Source organism: Callithrix jacchus, chromosome 12 (genome assembly GCF_049354715.1).
Source record: "Callithrix jacchus isolate 240 chromosome 12, calJac240_pri, whole genome shotgun sequence".
Taxonomy (NCBI): Eukaryota; Metazoa; Chordata; class Mammalia; order Primates; family Cebidae; genus Callithrix; species Callithrix jacchus.
The window spans coordinates 17,943,584-17,961,918 of NC_133513.1; the positions used below are offsets into that span (position 1 = coordinate 17,943,584).

The window sequence follows — 18,335 nt, forward strand, 5'->3', positions numbered from 1 at the left end:
GCCTAGATAAAGCCTAGATAGATAAGCATAAGTTACTTAATGGACAATGTCTTACATGGAGTGCTTTTTTTAAATGAAAGGTTTTTCTATAGTTGTTTCTCACATCACACTTTGTAAAAGACACTTTTACAATAGAAAGATCCTGAAGAGGAGGAGGTTGGGGAAGAGGCAGTAACAGCTGCTTCAAGTACGTGGGTGGTTCTCACAGAGAGGGGGACACAGACAGCAGGTCAGGCTGTGGTGAGACAGAGGTTGGGGGCCTCGGTAAGGCCCTTCCAGAACCCAGGGCTGGCTGGCAAAGAAATGAACTGCCTTGAAGCAGGGCAAAGCTCAAGCCTGAAGTGTCAGCTGGACATCCAGGGACAAGGGGTATGGCAGAGGGGTGACCTGGGAGTCTGCTTTCAGCTCTTCTGATTCTTTGCTTTATGCACCCAATGAGCTGATACTAGTCATCCATCACATGGACAAACTTTTTTTTTTTTTTGAGACTCACTCTGCTGCCCAGGCTGGAGTGCAGTGGTGCGATCTCAGCTCACTGCAACATTTGCCTCCTGAGTTCAAGAGAGTCTCATGCCTCAGCCTCCTGAGTAGCTGGGATTACAGGCTCCTGCCGCCAAGCCTGGTTAATTTGTGTATTTTTGGTAGAGAAGCCTGGTTAATTTGTGTATTTTTGGTAAGCTCTACTTTTAGCAGCCAGGCTGGTCTCGAACTCCTGACCTCAACTGATCCGCCTGCCTCAGCCTCCCAGTGTTGGGATTATAGACAAGAGTCACCACTCCCAGCCCACATTGGCAAACATTAAAAACAAAAAACGAAACAAAACAAAAACCCCCAAACCCAAGCCCCAATTTGGTGCCTGGCAAGTCAGAGCCTAGCTCTGCTGGAGAGACACTGAGCAGAAGGGAATTCTCAAAAATACCAGTGGTGACCATCATTTTAGAGTGGTATTTTGGCAGTGTCTATTAACACTTAAAGTTAGTACACCTCAGCTTCTTGGCATCAGCCTAGGGAAATCTCACCCAAGTGCCTAAAGAAGTAAGAGTGATTCCGTTCATGGTAGCACCTTCTGGAAAGACAGAAAACTGGAAATAGCCGCCAGGGCATGGGCTAACTATGGCTTGTTATAGTCACACAGCAGTGAAAAAGAATACCAGGTCTGTGTGTATGAACGTAGCTGGCTCTCCAAGACATACTACTAATGATATTAAATGAAAAAAGCAGAGTTTAGAACACATTCAAAGTGGCATCATAAAAACACACATCTACACTCTCAAGTATATGCATCTCATTTTAAAAACTAGTACACATCGTTACATTTATATATGCATTTGGCAGAAAAACAGATCTGGAAAGGTCACACTGTTAATAAAGATTATCTGTTGTGGAGGGGAGGTGTAAGAATTGAGGGTTTTGGTCAAAGAGGACTTTACTTTCATCTGTGCATATGTGTGATATTTTAGCTTTTTTTGGGTTACAATGTGTTCACATATACCTTTGTACATCACTAGAAATTAATGATAAAGATGATAGAGTGTGTGTGTGTGGAGTGGGGGGGCACCTGAGAAGAGATTCCAGAGCTCCTGGCCATCTTACCTGCAGAAGGCCTGCAAACTTGACCACTCCCCAGCCAAGTCTGGACACGTCAGGCTCCACCAAGCTCATCTGGTAAATATCCACAGCCAGGAATCGCTGGACCATGCCGCCATCCTTGGTGATCACGGTGCACGCGATCAAGTCGCTGTTATCTGGGAAGAAGAAGGTGGGAAGAGGATGAGGCACAGTCTGGCTGCCCAGGCTGATGGAGTCACCACAGTTGACTCTCATTCCACCAGGAGCAGAGCTCAGTGGTCACAGCCCAGGCCTAGAGTCACACAGACCTAGGTCTGAGTCTTCTCTGCCAGTTACGCCAGGAAAGTTTCTTTGCCTCTCTGGACCTCAAGATCCCTCATCTGGATAATAAAGATAATGCCCACTCTCCCAAACTGCTACTAGTTAGGACTAAGGTACATAAATCATCTGTCCAATGTGTACTGCATGTTGGGTGCTCAAACTGTAGCTTAAAAACAACTAGCATGGCTGGGTGTGGTGGCTCAGACCTGTAATCCCAGCACTTTGGGAGGCCAAGGCAGGTGGATCACCTGAGGTCAGGAGTTCGAGACCAGACTGGCCAACATGATGAAACCCCGTCTCTACTGAAAAAACAAAAAAATTAGCTGGGTGTGTTGGCATGCACCTATAATCCCACCTACTCGGGAGGCTGAGACAGGAGAATTGCCTGAACCTGGGAGGCACAGGTTGCAGTGAGCTGAGGTCATGCCACTGTACTCCAGCCTGGGCAACAAGAGCAAATCTCTGCCTCAAAACAAAACAAAACAAAACAAAACAACAACAACAAAATCAGCAACCCGAGAAAGAAACTGAAGATGACACAAACAAATGGAGAACCATCCTATGCTCATGGCTCAGAAGAAATAATATCATTAAAGTGACCATACTACTCAAGGCAATCTACAGATTCAACGCAATTCCTATCAAAAAAATCATTTTTCACTGTACTAGAAAAAAAAATCCTAAAATTCATATGGGTGCCAAAAAAGAGCCCAAATAGCCAAAGCAAACCTGAGCAAAAAGAGCAAAGCTAGGCCAGGTAGTGGTTCACACCTGTAATTCCAGCACTTTGGGAGGCTGAGGTGGGAGGATTGCTTGAGCTGAGGAGTTGGAGACTAGCCAGGGCAACATGGCAAAACCCCATCTCTATAAAAAATACAAAAACTCAGCTGAGTGTAGTGGTGCATACCTGTGGTCTAAGCTACTCAAGAGGCTCAGCTGGGAAGATGGCTTGAGCCCAGAGGGGTTCAAGGCTGCAATGAGACGGGATCACGCCACTGCACTCTAGCCTGGGTGACAGAGACCCTGTCTCAAAACAAACAAAAAAGAGCAAAGCTGGAGGCATCATACTGACTGACTTCAAATTACAAGGCTGTAGTAACCAAAACAGCATGGTACTGCTATAAAAATAGACACAAAGGCTGGGCACTGTGGCGCATGCCTATAATCCCAGCACTTTGGGAGGCTGAGGCGGGAAGATCACTTGAGGTCAGGAGTTATAAGACCAGCTTGGCCAACATGGTGAAATACTGTCTCTATCAAAAAATATAAAAATTAGCTGAGCATGGTGGCATGTGCCTGTAGTCCCAGCTACTCAGGAGGCTGAGGTGAAGAATCACTTGAACCCGAGAGGCAGAAGTTGCAGTGAGCCAAGATCGTCATCCCACAGCACTTCAGCCTGGGTGACAGAATAAGACTGTCTCAAAAGACAGCAAAAACAGACACACAGACCAATGGAACAGAATAGAGAACCCAAAATACAGCCACATATTTCCAGTTAAGTGATCTTCAACAAAACTGATAAGAACAGACACACTGGGGAAAGAACACTGTTTTCAATAAATGGTGCTGGGAAAATTGGATAGTTACATGCAGAAGAGTGAAACTGGACTCCTGTCTCTCACTGTATACAAAAATCAACTCAAGATGGATTAAAGACTTAAATGTAAGGCCCAGAACTATAACAATCCTAGAAGAAAATCCTGGGAAAACTTTTCTGGACATTGGTCTATGCAAAGAATGCATGACTAAGACCTCAAAAGCACAGGCAACAAAGTCAAAAATAGACAAATGGAACTTACTTAAACCAAGAACCTCAGTAACATTTCAGTGCTTCTGTATAGACTAATAGCGGTTTACAGTTGTGATGGTTAAACCAAGTTCACCAAATTAAGTAAAGACAGTAAAGCAAGAGTCCCCTGACCCGTTACAGAATCACCAAGCCCTCAACTCAGGGTGTGACAATTTAGAGCCAAGTCCTGCACTGGATGTTGTCTGTGGATGTGCATGTGCACTGGATGTGTACGGCACTTGGCCCTTCAGAACCAGTTTTCCCATTTGTAAAATGAGAATCACGTCCCTTATCTTGAATTGGCTGGTGCGTTAAATGAGAAAAGGCAGGAAAAGCACGGGTCTTAACGTATAGGTGTCCTCTGCATATGCTAGGTTCCTTCTCTTACTTGAAAACTGTCCCCAGCTGGGTGTGGTGGGTTGTGCCTATAATCCCAACACTTTGGGAGGCCAAGGTGGGAGGACTGCTTGAGCCCAGTAGTTCAAGACCAGCCTGGGCAACAGAGTGAGACCCTCTCTCTACAAAAAGCAGAAAAAAATAAGCCTCCCAGATATTTGGGATGCTTACAAGGGAGGATCACTTGCGCCCTAGAGACAGAGGTTGCAGTGAGCCATGATTGTACCACTGCGCTCTAGGTAACAGAGTGAGAGTCTGTCTTTAAAAAAAAAAAAAGAAAAGGAAAGGAAAGAAAAAAAGCTATCCTCAAATTCAAAATCTAATTTAATGCCTATCCTTGACTTGGAAACCACCACAGTAACACAGGACCATTAAATCTAAGGTCTATCGGTGTATGTGACCCTCTGCCACTTAGGTCTTAAATGAGAGTGCTCAGTCCAGAAACAACCTAAATGTCCTCAAACAGGAGAACTATTTGAGTATAACTGTCTTTCCCACCAGATGGAAAATTATATGCCCAGTGAAAACTTGTTTAACCAAACTGTGGACAGTAGTTGCCCATGAGGTGCGAAGTGAGAATTGGGGGTGGGAGTCTGTGTGTGGGAGAAGTACTAAGGAGAGAACTTTCCTTTTTGTTCTATGTCCCACTCTACTGTTTAAAATTACCTTAAAATGAGAAAGTATTCAAGACATACTTTTGAAACACATAAAATAAGCCCAAGTTAAAAATCATTTTACAAGTAATTGCAATGACTGCGGAAAACATTATAATTTTAAATGAAGGAGGATAAAAATGTTATTACCATGAGTTTGACATGTTTAGAAAAAAGTCTCTCTACAAGGAAATACTAGTACAGAGAAAATGTGCCAAAACATGAACAGAAGTCTCTGATAAGTAGAGGGTAGGGGACACATTTTGTTGCTTCTTCACAGTTTTATTAAAGTATAATTTATATACCATGAAGTTCACCTATTTTAAGCATACAATGTGAGTTTTAGTAATTTTTCTTTTCTTGAGCATAGTATCCAATAGTTATTCAACCCTTGCCATCCCCCTGCCTTTAGCCGTCCCAGCGTCTATCACCCCCATCTTTACATCCATGAGTACCCAATGTTTAGCTGTCACTTATAAGTGAGGACACGTGGTGTTTGGTTTCTCCTCCTGCATTGATTTGCTTGTGCTGCCAGCTGCATCTATGTTGCCTGCGGAGGACATGAGTTTGTTCTGTTCTATGGCTGTGGTATTCCATAGTGTAAATGCTTCATCCCGCCCACCATTGATGGGCGCCTGGGGTGACTCCGTGAGTTTGCTATTTTGGATAGTGCTGAGTTTTAGTGCCATTTACAGCTATGCATGACTACATCCCAGTCGTGGAATCCTTCCATCACCCTAGTAAGTTCTGCTGGCAGCACTTTAACCAGATATTTGGCTCAACTTTATTCTGGGAGGAGAAAGGTAAGACAGATGGTATCAGTTCTGGCCAAAACACACGATAACAAACTTGGGCTCATGCATTCTCCAAGGATTTCTCCCCGCTCCCTTTTTTAGTTTTCATCCTGATCTAAAAGTGTAGGTAAATCTTGCCTTCCTCGGGCAACCCCAGCAAGGGACGCCTCAGTTCAGTCCTCTGACAGTGTAACCTGTCTGAGATTCTGCTATCGTGTGGATATTGGCCAGCTGGTCCCCTCGGTCTTTACAGGACTCAAATTTCCCTCTATTCTCTCTAGCATACAACCCCCAAGGTCAGCCAGGTACCCTCAGAGTAAATCTGGCACTTTGTATTATACCTTTTTTTTTTTTTCTTGAGACAGAGTCTCACTCTGTTGCCCACACTGGAATGCAGTGGCGCGATCTCAGCTCACTGCAACCTGTGCCTCAAGTGATTCTCCTAACTCAGCTTCCCTAGTAGCTAGGATTATAGGCATGCGTCACCACGCCTGGCTAATTTTTTCATTTTTAGTAGAGACAGGGTTTCACCACGTTGGCCAGGCTGGTCTCAAACTCCTGGCCTCAAGTGATCTGCCTGCCTTGGCCTCCCAAAGTGCTGTGATTAGAGGTATGAGCTATAATGTCTGGCCCATTTGTATTTTCTTATGATCTACAGCAAGAATCTTCTTTCCATTCCCAGCAGTCCAGCCAGGTATTTGAAAATATTTTTAAAAAAATATATTTTAGGGCTTGGCATGGTGGCTCATATCTGTAATCTTGGCACTGTGGGAAGTCGAGGTGGGAGGATTACTTGAGCCCAAGAGTTCATCCAGGACAACACAGTGAGATTCTTTCTCTAAAAAAAATTAAAATAAAATATGTATGTTTTAATATATTATAAAATGTGTAATAGTAACATAAAATGTATAATAACATATTTATCTTATGCTGAATTTTTAGCTTCATACTGGATGATCCTCTAGGTGAATAGTCTTCTGTATTTTCAGAAATGGAAGTCATCATATCCATTCTTATAAACATTTTCTTTGTGGTAGGTAGGGTTTGTTTTCTTTACTCAATACTTAAAACAGGCCGGAGGCAGTGGCGCATGCCTGTAATCCCAGCACTTCTGAAGGCTGAGATGGGCGGGTCACTTGAGCCCAGGAGTTCCAGACCAGCCTGTGCAACAAGGCAAACCCCATCTCTGGTAAAAGTAGAAAAATTAGCTATGTATAGTGGTATGTGCCTATAGTCCCAGGTACTCAGGAGGCTGAGGTGGGAGGATCACTTTAGCCCAGGGAGGTTGAGGCTATAGTGAGCCATGATCACACCACTGCATTCCAGTCTGGGTGACAGACTGAGCCCTGTTTCGAAACAAACAAAACTTAAAACATTTCCTCAGTGTGAATATTTAAAAAAATACTGTTTAAAAATAGAACAAAAACAATAAACATGTTCTTTCCTTTCTTTCTCTTTCTGTCCTCCTTCCCCCTCCTCTCCTTTCCTTTTTCCCGCTCTACACAGGACAACTTGACTACTTTCTGTTTTCACATTCACAAAAGAAGTTCATCTGAGTCTGATCTGGGAAAACGGACACAGTCAAACGTGTCAGCGTCAGTGGGGTTTGTCCCAGGCAGTGTGACTCCCTCATAGAGCCTGCCTGAGGGGCTTCAGCGGAAGACGGACCTGCCACCTCCACCACAAAGAACAAAAAAGGAAGGATAAAACCCCAGAACGGAACAGCTTTCAGAAATGTAACTGAGACATCAAAGCCCTGTGAGAACACAGTGAGAGATTTCTTAAGAAAAGTAAAATGTGGCCGCACCAGTGAGACAGAAAGGGTCCCAGGGAGGGAGCCTCTCGCTTTTCAGGGGCTGTGGGGCAGTTAAGGAGAAATGAAGTGGCTTCTACGGATTACAAGCGAATGCCATCCACAAGGGAGACCAAGGAAATGTTGGTTTGGGGTGACTCCTTTGTGGGCCCATCAGGTATCGTTTTAGGGAACTCCTGTACCCTGCCCCAGCCCTCGGCTCTCCACACACTGGCTGTGGAACCCTTGGGATTGCCATGGGGTCTTGGGTTAAGGAGGAATCCAGCAGACAACTGCTGAATGGAATCCACTCGGCCCACCCTCTGAGGCCTCTGCCTGTAGCCTTCATGTGTGCATTTGGGAGCCAGCAGGAATATGCTGAGTGCTAAGGTACCATGGGAAGGACTTGGTGGCAGGCAGCTCTGTCGTGGCATGTGGCAGCCTCCCTGACTGACACTCAGGAGTGGCCATAGCAAGCAGAGGCCAGTGCAGGTGACAGGTGACACGAGGCTTCCTGGTCATCCATCCACCATCCCCAGATGTCACTGCCCATCGAACTTCCAATTCTAAAAAAGTGGGGGCTCAGGATTCTATTAAGAAAATTACCAGAAGACAGTGAGCAGGTCAATTATCTGTACAATTTAAGAGGCAAAAGATACCATAGTAAATGTGAAGGGTCTGCATAGGCCACTTATAGATGAGGAGAAGGGGCAGCCAGGAATGGGGACTGCCAATAAACACACACATGCCCATCCTCACAGGAAATCAGGAAACAAATCCAAACAAAATATCATCTTTTGCCCACAGGATTGGCAAGAATAAAAATGTGTGATAACATCAGGTGTTATGAGGCTATACAGAGAAATTGGCATTTCTCAAAAGCTGCCAGTGGGAGAATAAATTAGCATAGTCATTTTGAAGGGCAAATTAGCATTATTTATTAAAACTGAAACTTTCACACTCTATGACCTAGAAATTGGTATGTTCCCAAGAAAAACACTCACACGCGTGGACCAAGAGACTGTGAAGACTCAAATGTCCAGCAAGAAGGGAAAGTCTTACTAAAATGTGTTTACTCATTCTGTGTAAAACCAAGGGGCAATGACATGGGATGAATTTGCTCTCCAGATATTTTTTTTTCCTTTGAGACAGGGTCTCACTCTGTTACCCAGGCTGGAGTACAGTGGTGCGATCGTGGCTTACTGCAGCCTCAGCCTCCCAGGCTCAAGTGATCCTCTTACCACAGCCTCCCAAGTTACTGGGACTAAAGGCATGCACCATCCATACCCGGCTAATATTTGATTTTTTGTAGAGATGGGATTGTGCCATGTTGCCCAGGCTGGTCTTGATCTCCTGGGCTCAAATGACCGTCCCCCATCAGCCTCCCAAAGTGCTGGGATTACAGGCTGATCTTAGTTTCTACACACCGCTGTGATTATCCAAAGGGAAAATAGGTATGTTATTTGTACACTTAAAATTGAATAAATAGGTGAGTCTCTTTCCACAGCTTTACACAAAGGGATCAGGTCTTTATAAGGCCCAGCCAGGGTTGGAGAACAGCACTAGGCCAAGCTGCTGGCCAGCCGGGCTCAGCCTTATCATGCAGATGACAGACAATCACTTAGAACTGGGTGACACTGGAAAGCCAAGAGCTCTCTAATAGCACCCTTGGGACATAGCTGTGGATGTTTCCAAGCTGAAGTTCTTCTCACCATCAGACTTGTGAGTTCGGGAGCTCTGGCATCCAGCTCAGCTCACATGTGCAAGTGCACCATCTGGTGCCCACTTGGGGCTAGGCTCTGTGCTAGGCACTAAGTACCTATACTGAGAATGAGGCTTGGCCCCCACCTCGAGGAGTTCAGGGCCCCAGTGGGAGGCTAAGGACCATGAAAGGCCATGCAGATCAAGCTTCCATTCTGCGGAGGAACTAGACCCCACAGGCAAAAGGTAGGATGGCAGATGTCCATTGTCCCCAGGACCCTGAAGGTATGGCGTGTCTCCCAACTAAATCTCGTTCCAAGGGAAGGTGACATGGCCCTCCTACTCCCGGGCACTACCTTCTATTTTACTTTGGGGAGGAGAGAAAATTTGCTGCATGTTATATGTATGTATGTACTGACTGAGACAGGGTCTCACTGCTACCCAGGCTGAAGAGCAATGGTGCAATCATAGCTCACTGCAGCCTCACACTCCTACACCCAAGCAATCCTCCTGCCTCAGTCTTCCAAGTAGCTAGGACTGCAGGTGCGCCATCATGCCTAGGTAATAATATTATTATTTTGTAGAGATAGTATCTTGCTATGTTGTCCAGCCTGGTCTCAAACTCCTGGTATCAAGCAGTTTTCCTGCCTTGGCCTCCCAAAGTGCTGGCATTACAGGAGTAATCCCACCACACCTGACCCTTTCTATATTATTTGAAAATAGTAAACTTATCAATCACTTTCACTAGATAACACATCTCTAGTTTCCCATTTTAAAAGGCATAAAATGTTTTCACAGTGGACAATAAGTGTTTCCCATCGCCCTCTGCAGAGGTAACCCATGAACCACATTTTCAAGCACTCTTGGGGCTATGTTCTTCCCCACCTTTCCTTTCTTAAATGGTGGCATATCACCCACACTGCCTACATTGTGCTTTTGATACTTCCTGACGGCACATCAGCACCAAGACACTCCTTGTGATTTCTCATAGCTGCATTCTCTCTCACGGTTCTCCCTAACTCTACATCATTTAACAGTTCTCCAACTGGAGGATATTCAAAGTGTTTATAAGCTTTGCTACGACATTCAAAGGAACACTCTTTTTCATTTGCACATGCAAGAGTAAATTTACCACAGCAAAGGAGAGCTTATGCTTAATTTTTCTCTCTAAAGCATTTGTATTCTATTAAAATAAATTTAAGAAGAAAACTTCATGTTATTACCATGAATGGAAAAACAGAATTACTTACAATCATTAAGGTAAACATGAAAACTGATTAAAGAGAAAAGACTATTTATTAAATTATAGCCTAATACCTGCTCTTTTGATTAAAAAAAGGGAAATCTGAGTTATAGAGGTTCTAAGACAAACTAGTCTTAATCAGACCTTCTCCTTGTTGTAACAGCATAGACCAAAGGGGCGCTGGGGTGGATTTTCTTATGGACTATACTTTCCAAAGATGGCCCCAGCAATATTTCCCACCTACATGTCCTTTTTACAGTGTGACTTTGACTCTCCTCCCATCGAGTTGTGGGGTGTACCTTTCTCCTTGAAGCTGAGTGGGCCTCAGTGATTGTCTAGAACAAAAGAGTATCAATGGAAGTGGTGCTCTGTGATTTCTGAGGCAAAGTCATAAAAATGTTCTTGGAACCTATCCGCCATGTTGCAAGGAAGCCCAAGCAGCCACAGAGACACTCACAGAGAGAAACCAAGGTCCAGGCCCACAGCCAGACCCCAGTCCAACCACTCCAGCTGATGTCATGTGGAGTAGAGATGAGTTACTCCTATTGAGCCTGGGCAAATTATACATTTGCAAGCAAAATGAATTGCCATAGTTGTTTTAAGCCATGAAGTTAATTTAATTGGTTACTCAGTAATAGATAATTGTGATGGTGATTTAATTTAGCGCTGTATCCAGGCACATCTAAAATTCTAAAATTCTTTCAGTACCACTAAGGAGCTACATGCTGCATCTCACAAGACTGGCCTAGAGAAAGAGCTTAGGATTGGCTGTTTGGGGTAGCTCAAAAGGTCCTGCAAGTATTACGCAGAATGCCGGAAAACTAGTACAACCATTTCCCAACAGAATTTTAAGATGCTGGGAAGGAAGAGGAGAAAAGAAAAAAGCATGGGAAAAAAAAAAAAGCATGCTGTTACTATGAAAAGCAGAATCAGGGCAACTTGGCCTAATAAAAACATTGGGCTTTGCTGCTGTGGAGACTGGGTTGAAAGCCTAGCTCTGCCAGTTATTAAGCTGTGTGACCCTGGGCAGATCACCTGCCTTCTCTGAGTCTTAGGTTTCTGCCTTATAAAAAGAGCACTTAACCACTTGCAGGACTGTCCGGGATATTTGGGAGGGGTGTGGGGGTGTGCCCAGCATGCATCACAGAAGCAAGCTATGGTTGTTAGAAGTGGACAAAGTGTTCTCCCAGCACAAGTCAAATTGCTTGGAAGCGCCATGACATTTCTGGAGCTATGACTCTCTGGTCAGAACTCTTCTGCCTAGGGTAGTCATGCTTTCTGAATGTAGGCTCTTGACTAAATGACTCTTGAGAGGGAGAAAATGAATCATGGTTTTCAGCTGTTTTTCAGAATTCCTGTAAGGTCATGGAATATTCAAGATACACAGGCCCCCTGGGCTCTGCAGAGAGGCCTCCTCTGATCCCTCATCCCTGGTTGGTCCCCCTCCCCCAATCCCTCTCTATATTTCCCCAGTCTCCAGCCCCACCCCAGTGCCTGCCTTTCTTGACCATGTGGAAGCATCCCTGTCCACACCGTAAGCCCCCAAAACAAGGAGCTCCGATCGGTATCACTGGCTGCTGTACCCCCTGTAGGGGGTCTGGGCAATGGCTGGTGCTGAAGTATTTGTGGACAGGATAGAGGGAAGCTAATGTCTTTTGGTGCTCCCATTTGGAGGCCAGGGAATTCTCAACCAACTGTTCTTTCAGCTCCTGGGCTAAAGCCTTCCCCCACAGTCTCCTCTGACAGGCTGTAGCTCATTACTGAGCAATAGATGGGCTGACTGATATTTGCTGTATTTAAATAATCCTTTCATAATAAAATATGGATGCCAATCCATAATTTAATTCTTGGCATTGGTGGCTCCAAATGCATTTAGAATGGAAGTCTTTTTCCTTACAGGGGGATCTCCAGGCCAGCAGAATTCCAAGGCTTTGAAATCCAATAGCCTGTTTTAGGCCACAGCTGGCATTTAAATTAGCAATTCAGTAAACATTAGCACATCTTTCAAGCACGTGTGGTTAATCAGAGGTCAGAAGGGGTTGAGGAACAGAGAACACTGATTCCGTAAGGGACAGGTAGGCTTACCCTGGAATTCCAAGAACAGGGCGCAGAGCTGACAGGAGATCCGGAAGGCCCGTGGCTCCACCTGTGAGGGGCTGTGATCTTGGCCCCTCCACACATCCATCCAGCCTAACTTGTTTCTCTTCCAGAGTCTGCACTGGTGCCAGGGTTTAGTGAGGGGGAATTACAGTGGCCTGCGGGTGGTGCAGGGAGGGCAAAAACACTGAGCACTGCTGGTTTTCACCAGAGTTGGGGATGCAGCACCATTCTAGGCTTTGGTTCTCTAAAGCCATGTACTGAAAGATTATCAGGGATGGGTGAGGTGGCTAGTACCTGTAATCCCTCCCAAGGCAGGAGGATCACTTGGGCCCAGGAGTTCAAGACCAGCCTGGGCAACGTAGCAAGACTCCGTCTTTACAAATAATAAAAAAAAATTAGCTGGGAGGCCGAGGCGGGTGGATCACAAGGTCAAGAGATCAAGACCATCCTGGTCAACATGGTGAAACCCCGTCTCTACTAAAAATACAAAAAATTAGCTGGGCATGGTGGCGCCTGCCTGTAATCCCAGCTACTCAGGAGGCTGAGGTAGGAGAATTGCCTGAACCCAGGAGGCTGAGGCTGCAGTGAGCCAAGATGGCGCCATTGCACTCCAGCCGGGGTAACAAGAGCAAAACTCTGTCTCAAAAAAGAAAAAAAAAAAAATTAGCTGGGCTTGGTGATGCACGGCTGTGGTCCCAGGCTGAGGTGGGAGGATCTCTTGAGCCTGGGAGTTCCAGGTTGCAGTGAGTTGTGATCACACTACTGCACTTCAGCCTGGGTGACAGGGTGAGACTCCATCTCAAAAAAAAAAAAAAAAAAAAGAGGGCTGAGTTTCGAATCGAGGCCCTTTGTTCCCAGTGGTTTTATCAATGACAACCACTGCTGGCACCAAGACCAACCTTTATAAAGTGCTTTTATATGCCAAGCCCTGAGTTTCCACTTGACAAGGTCCCAGATCCTATGAGGTGAACAGAAACAGCGACAGGCCACGTGACTTCCCCAATGACACAAACTGATGAGTGATGGCGAAGGGATGGAGCCAGATGGCCATGTGAACTTCACACTCTCCTGAACAAGCTGATCTAAACCTGGCATTCCAGTCCCCTGGGTGAGGCCAGAGAGAAGATCTACCCTTGACTGCCTCACAGCCTGGTGCCCCCTCCACCTGGGCCAGGTGCTGAAGATGGGAGATGTAGGCTGGTTCTGGCAAGGGAACAGTCAAATGATGTGAGCTCTCAACAGGTAAGCTCCGAGGGTTTAACTCCCTCGAGGCCGAGGACCTGACACCACCTCCATGCTCCTGGACTGCCCTTGGCAAGGTCCCCCTTTCACAGGGCATCTGTTGGACCCTTCGAGCACAGACCTAGGTCCTTCTTTGGCTTAGGAAATGCTGTCTCTCTTCCACCCTTGAGAGTTTCTCTTCCTGGCACATAGGAGAGACTGATGCTACGTGTCTGTCCCTTGGGCTATTTTCAGATGCTAGAATCCATCATTTAGCAAGATTGGTCAGTGGCCTGCCCTCATGGTACTTCAGACCAGCAGAAGGATGGCTGCCCTTCCAAGCTGCTGGGAACTTGGGGGCATCAGCCTCAAGTTTTTGTGGAGATGGTTCTTTGTGGCACAGAATTACACTGGCAATTTGAGGGAACATTAGCCTCGCATGCCTCCCTGATGACCGAATGCAGCTGCAGGAGGGGCCCTGGCCACCAGTACTGCACCACTGGGGCTGGGAAGTGCCTGGTGAGTCACAGCTCACTGCGGGGTGGAGGGGATGGGAAGCCTAGGTGGTCTGAGAGGTCAATCAACATTCCAGCAGGAGAGTGCAATGCATCTCTCCCATGTCACCACCCTGTCAGAATCCACTGAAAACTGAAAATAACAGCCATTCTGGGGCACAAGAAAATCACGTTTCCTTGGGAGCTAACTTGAGTGCTTTGTAAAGGAAGCCAGAGCTGATTCCAGTATAAGCCCAGCAGAGCTGGAGTGACAAGGAAATGGGCCCTGGTAAATTCTACAGATCACCTGAAGGAGGGAGAACAGTGTGCTGACACGTGGACCTTCCTGAGCCTTGACTAACTCCAGTGGGGACTTTGTAATCCAGGACACGTTGAAGCAGAAAGAAGAGCTGAGACTGTTTCTACCCGAGAGTGTGAACCAGCACACTCAATTAGGCTGGCTGCTTCTCCTGACAGTCAAATCAATCCTTCGAAGAAAATTAAGTAACCATTTCTCCATCAACCCAGCAACAGCTTATGGGTTATTTGCTGCAAGTAGCAATCAATTACTTCGTCTTCTTTGTGGCTCCCTAAAGCATTCCTTCCCAGCACAAGCAGGGGGCATTTGTGAAGTGTGATATTTCCTGGATGGAGAGCGGGTCTTGGCACCTTTCTACTGCCAGGCCTATGAGCCGCACCCTCTAAGAATCTGAAGAGGAAAAAAATGTACTGGTGGTGTTTCTGGGATTTGCAAAGGAAACCAGCAATGAGGTATGTAGGTAGTGGGGTATTTGCTGAAATTCAGTTACCCGGGGAAACTGGGACCTAATGTTTGGTTTTAAGGCTTGAACTGAGATCTCTTGGCCTCTTGCTACAGGTGCTACACTGATGTCCTGGCTTCGGCTACCTCTCTATGCCTCTCTGCCCACAGTATCAAGAGCAACCGAGAGAGCACTGTTAAGAAAACTCTGTGCTCTCCTAACACATTCCAGCTCCATTTCCCAACTCAGAAGCATAAGTCTGAATGCAGGGGAAGCCTTGCCGGGGAACAGTCCCAAGCTGGGCCTGGGGCCAAGTGCCTGGAGTTGAGTGGCAGCTCCGTCACCTTCTCGTTGTGGTGACTCTGGGCATGTGACTTCACTTCAGTTGCCTCGTCTACAGGCAGGGTGGGGGGGGTAGTAAAATAATTTTATAGCTCTACTTCATGATATGCAAGGTGGAGTATTTAGGGTAAAGGGTATTGAGGCCTGCAATTTACTCTGAAATAAATTTTTAAAAAGTAAGATTCACTTCCCCACCTGTAAGAAAAAGTATCTTCAAAAAAAAAAACAGCAAGAGAAGCCAGGTGTGGTAGTGTGCAACTGTAGTCTCACAACTCATGAGGCTGAAGCAGGAGGACTGCTGGGGGCCAGGAGTTTGAGGCTGCAGCACCAAGACTAAGCCCTCAACTCCAGCTTGCTTAACATGGCCAGAGCTATACACTCCAGCCTGGGAAACACAGCAAGACCCCATCTCAAAACAAAAAAGGGCTGGATGTGGTGGCTCACACCTGTAATCCCAGCTGCTTGGGAGGCCGAGGCAGGAAGACCTCTTGGGCCCAGGAGTTCAAGGCTACAGTGAGGTATGATCAAAACACTGCACCCTAGCCTGGATGACAAAGTGACACCCTAACTCCTCCCCTCAAAAAAGTTTGGTGGATAGAGAAGTAGATACGTGGTAAGACAAGCAGACAAGCATGAGGGTATCCACCGTACTATTCTTTCAACTTGGTTGTATGCTTGAAAGCTTTCAAAATAAAATGCTGGGGGGAAAATGGACTTCCTAGGGTTGTTGTGAAGATCAGGCAAATTACAACAGGGTTGACACAAAGTGACTGGTCAGTACGTAGAACCTGTACTCTAATTACTAATTTTCTGGCCTCCTTTATATCACTTTTGTGTGATGGCTACAGGATCCTATCATTGTGAAAATCCACTTGGTTCCCAAGTTGAATAGCACAGATTTGAATAGAAAGAGTTTAGATGGAGCCCTCTGTAGGACTCTTTCTACAATCTCTTAACCCCGTAGAATCTTCATGTCTCCCAGGGGATCCAGGGCCACCGAGGAAACTCTATCAATGCTCACTTCACAAACAGAGGTGGATAAATGTGTCACTGGCTCATTCAGCAACTATCTGAGCAGTGGCTGTGTGAAGGGTTGGTTGCCTTGGTGACTGGTACATGGCCCAGGAACAAGAACTAACTGAAAGTGCCATTTTCAGCCAAGGAGCTCAAGGCTTGGGGAGGCTGGGTGCCTCAGCCCCAGATGCCCACAGGCTGAGGGAAGGGCTAGCTTTGGGCTCAGCTCTGTCTGCTTCCAAAGGTGGGGTTTTCCACAACTACTTCCTTTCTCTCAGTGTGAAAGGCATATGCCATGTCTAGTAAAATGAGGTGACTGGTTTTCACAAAGCCACCAAGAAAACCAGTTGTGTGTCTTCATCTTTGCCCCATGTCCAATTTTAAGACTCTCTTCTTGGGAGAACAAAGGAGAATTTTCCCTTCTTGTTCCCATGTGTCCAGAACACGTAAGGCAGCCCCCATGACTGCTGAAATCTACATAGGAATGAGCAGTTTGCAAAAGCTTCATTCCTTGTTACCCTTCTTCAATACATGCGGTTCACAGCTTGACAACTTGGTGAAAACATAATTACCAGAAACAGAGTCCAAAGGAGCAGCAGTTCCAAGTACAGCCTGGCGTATCCCCTTATCAAGTGACACCCAGCTGCCACAGGCACCGATCTGATCTTATAATGCATCAGTGACCACACTTATCTCTGCACTCTCTCGCTCTCGGAATGCCACATTTGCATAGTACATTGCATAATTTCCTCTCTGAAAATGGCCCTGTTTAGCATGAGTAAATAAAGTTACCTAACTCTGTGAGGCAGCCGAATGGAATACTTGAGATTTCCAAGAAAAGATTTGAATATCTAAGCTCTTCATTATGCAGCCAGATAAAGTCACATGGAATCAAGGTTCACCCAGCTCCTCTTTCCTGCTGCTCAGCAGCCCAGCAGCCTGGCAGCCTGGGAACAAGGGTATCCTGGTGTTCAGGGGCCCTCTGTGGTGGCTCTGCTCTAGACCCTTCCACAGGATGTGGTCAGAGTCTCTCTACCCCAGATTTGCCTGGTGGGTACTGGGCTACAAGGATGAAGGAGAGAGATGCATCCTTACTCTGGGTACCCTTTCAGAGGCTGTTTCCTTACCTGAAAAATGAGGACACCCCCTACTCTGTAGGAATGCCGTTGGGAACAAGTGAGCTGGGGTGCAGAGAGGGCTTGTGATTTTTCTCCACCTTTGTGGTATGGGCCTACCACTCCTTCCTCCCCCTGGATGGAAGGTTCTTAACAACAGGGTTATATCTTCTCTTTCCCTTGGATTTCCTCTATAAGGTACCTCGTCAGAAAAGTACACAGGGTTATTCCAGAGAGCAGATCCTGGCCCAGGGAATTCTCCTTCCTTTGGGGGTGAGGTCCTCCAGGCAGAGAACATAGTCTAGAGAGTGTGTTAAAACCTCTGGGATAGGCTGGGTGTGGTGGCACATACCTGTAATCCCACCTCTTTGGGAGGCTGAAATGGGAGGATTGTTTCAGCTCAGAGTTTGAAAACAGCCTGGACAATATAATGAGACCCCATCTCTATGTCTCCTATGAAGACATTTTTATTAAAAAAAAAAAAAGAAAAATTAGCCAGACATGGTGGCACATGGCTGTAGTCTCAGGTACTTGGAAGGCTGAGCTGGGAGGATTGCCTGAGCCCAGGAGATAGAGGTCTGGAAAAACAAAACAAAAGAAAACAAAACTCACCTCTGCGATCTATATTACTAACACTGTTCGAGAAGGCATACATGGGTGCCATTCACACATCTGTGGGGGATCCTGGTACCCACAGATGCTAGCCAGACCTCAGGGAGCTCTTCTGCTCAAATAGATCTGAGACTGGCATTCAAGGTTCTTCTAAGCAAGGAGGCATTCTCTCCTGCTAACATCCAACCCAGACTCTCCTCGGAGATAGGCCAGTTGTGGGGAAGAAAAGTCTTCATAGATGGAACTGGTACACCCCACTTATCATTGCCTCAGACTTTTCATTCAAACATTTCTAGGGGTGGTGGACTCTGTGCTTAGCAAACAGGACCACAGAGATGAGCAAGACTTGGCCCTCAGGGGTTCCTGTCTATTGTGGGAGCCCAAACAAGTGACAATTACATTCCATGTGACAAGAGCC

The 18,335-nt window shown here is 46.2% G+C and overlaps 1 protein-coding gene across 13 annotated transcripts in view; it reads right to left on the minus strand.

Annotated features, from left to right (window-relative positions):
- CLEC16A (C-type lectin domain containing 16A) overlaps nt 1-18,335 on the minus strand; it is a 229,092-nt gene that overhangs the window by 57,491 nt on the left and 153,266 nt on the right. For all 13 annotated transcript variants that reach the window (XM_035267032.3, XM_078344753.1, XM_035267035.3 and 10 more), the window contains one exon: nt 1,594-1,745. In XM_035267032.3, coding sequence (XP_035122923.2) covers nt 1,594-1,745 — 152 coding nt within the window. The remainder of the gene's footprint in view (nt 1-1,593; nt 1,746-18,335) is intronic.